At 58.7% G+C, this 1,223-nt stretch overlaps 1 protein-coding gene across 1 annotated transcript in view; it reads right to left on the bottom strand.

The window, feature by feature from the left end:
• Positions 1-1,217, bottom strand: part of LOC113211285 (optomotor-blind protein-like) — a 78,135-nt gene extending 76,918 nt beyond the window's left edge. Inside the window, exon 1 of the mRNA XM_052266371.1 lies at positions 850-1,217. Coding sequence (XP_052122331.1) covers positions 850-989 — 140 coding nt within the window. The 5' untranslated portion in view covers positions 990-1,217. The remainder of the gene's footprint in view (positions 1-849) is intronic.
• Between the last annotated feature and the right edge of the window lie 6 nt (positions 1,218-1,223).

The raw sequence follows: 1,223 nt of genomic DNA, 5'->3' as shown, positions 1-1,223 counted from the left end.
CCCCGCCCTTCTCGCCGCACATCCCGCCCACGCACAATACCCCCCGTTTGTCTTATTCTTCCGACATTATTTTTTTGCCGTTAATTACACCTCTTTGAGCGACAGCAATGACATGCAGCTCCTCTTTCCACTCCGACCTCGCTTCGCGCGCGGGTGAAGAAAATGTTTTGTTTTTTTTAATTTTTCTTTCTTGCCCCCTTACGCCTCTACATTTTGATCCGGAGAGCGAGACCGTATACTACACATAGCCGGGACGCGATATAGTACCGGCTCCGGTATTCGAACCAAGCGGCAGCAGACGTTCGACTGTCAGCCAGCAACTCAAGGCGACTGCAACGCCCCGGTATGTCGGAAGGAATGCCTAAATAAACGCTGAGAGAGAGACAGAGATAGAGAGCGCTTCGAGCTCTGTCACACACGCAGCGCCCCGTCCTTGCAGCAGGCACGCACGCACACACATACACAGGCTCGCACAGGCGCGCGCGCGGCACGGTACAGCACACATCTGTTCATTAAGTGAGACCTAATTACCGAAATGATGTTGTCACGGACGGACACCCGTGTACCGGGAACTGTTGCGTTTTCGCTTTCAAGTTTGTGACTCATCAATTCTTTTGCTCCCTTTTCTCTCTCGCTCTGTCTCGCTCTTCCAGTCCCAGTTTCAAAACGGGCATTGTAAAGGCCGGATGAGGAATCCGGCAGGTGATTTTCGGTATCGCACCTCAGCACGAAATGAATCGTTAGTGCACCTAACGCACGCCCGCTTCCTCGAAGGGAAAAGTGAACGCAAGCATTCACGTGTGTGCGAAAGAGCGGCAAAAAGGAAACAAAAAAGTCGTAGCGACTCACCTGCCACTTTTGGTGATGACCATCTCGGTGCCCAGTTTGTGGAACTTCTCCCAGAGCTCCTTGCTCTCCAGGGTGACTTTGGGGTCGTCCACGACGCCGTCGTCCTCGGGCGGCATGGGCCTGAACGGCCGGGGCACCATGGCGGGGTGAGGGTGGTGGCCGGCGATAGCGGCCGCGAGCACGTCCTCGGCCGAGGGGTACGGGTGCGCCGGGTGGAGGCCCAGCGGCGAGGCGAGCGGGTGGTGCGGTCCAAACTTGGGCAGCAGGCCGGGCGGGTACCCGGCGGCGAAGGCAGCCAGCGCCGCCGCGGGGAAGTTGTACGGCGAGGCGCCCGCGGACGGCGGGGTGGGGCCGGTGGAGGGCGGGGTGGGGCC

The sequence above is a fragment of the Frankliniella occidentalis genome, unplaced genomic scaffold, assembly GCF_000697945.3.
Source record: "Frankliniella occidentalis isolate FOCC.00 unplaced genomic scaffold, Focc_3.1 Scaffold38, whole genome shotgun sequence".
Taxonomy (NCBI): domain Eukaryota; kingdom Metazoa; phylum Arthropoda; class Insecta; order Thysanoptera; family Thripidae; genus Frankliniella; species Frankliniella occidentalis.
This window is presented reverse-complemented; position numbering and strand designations above follow the sequence as displayed.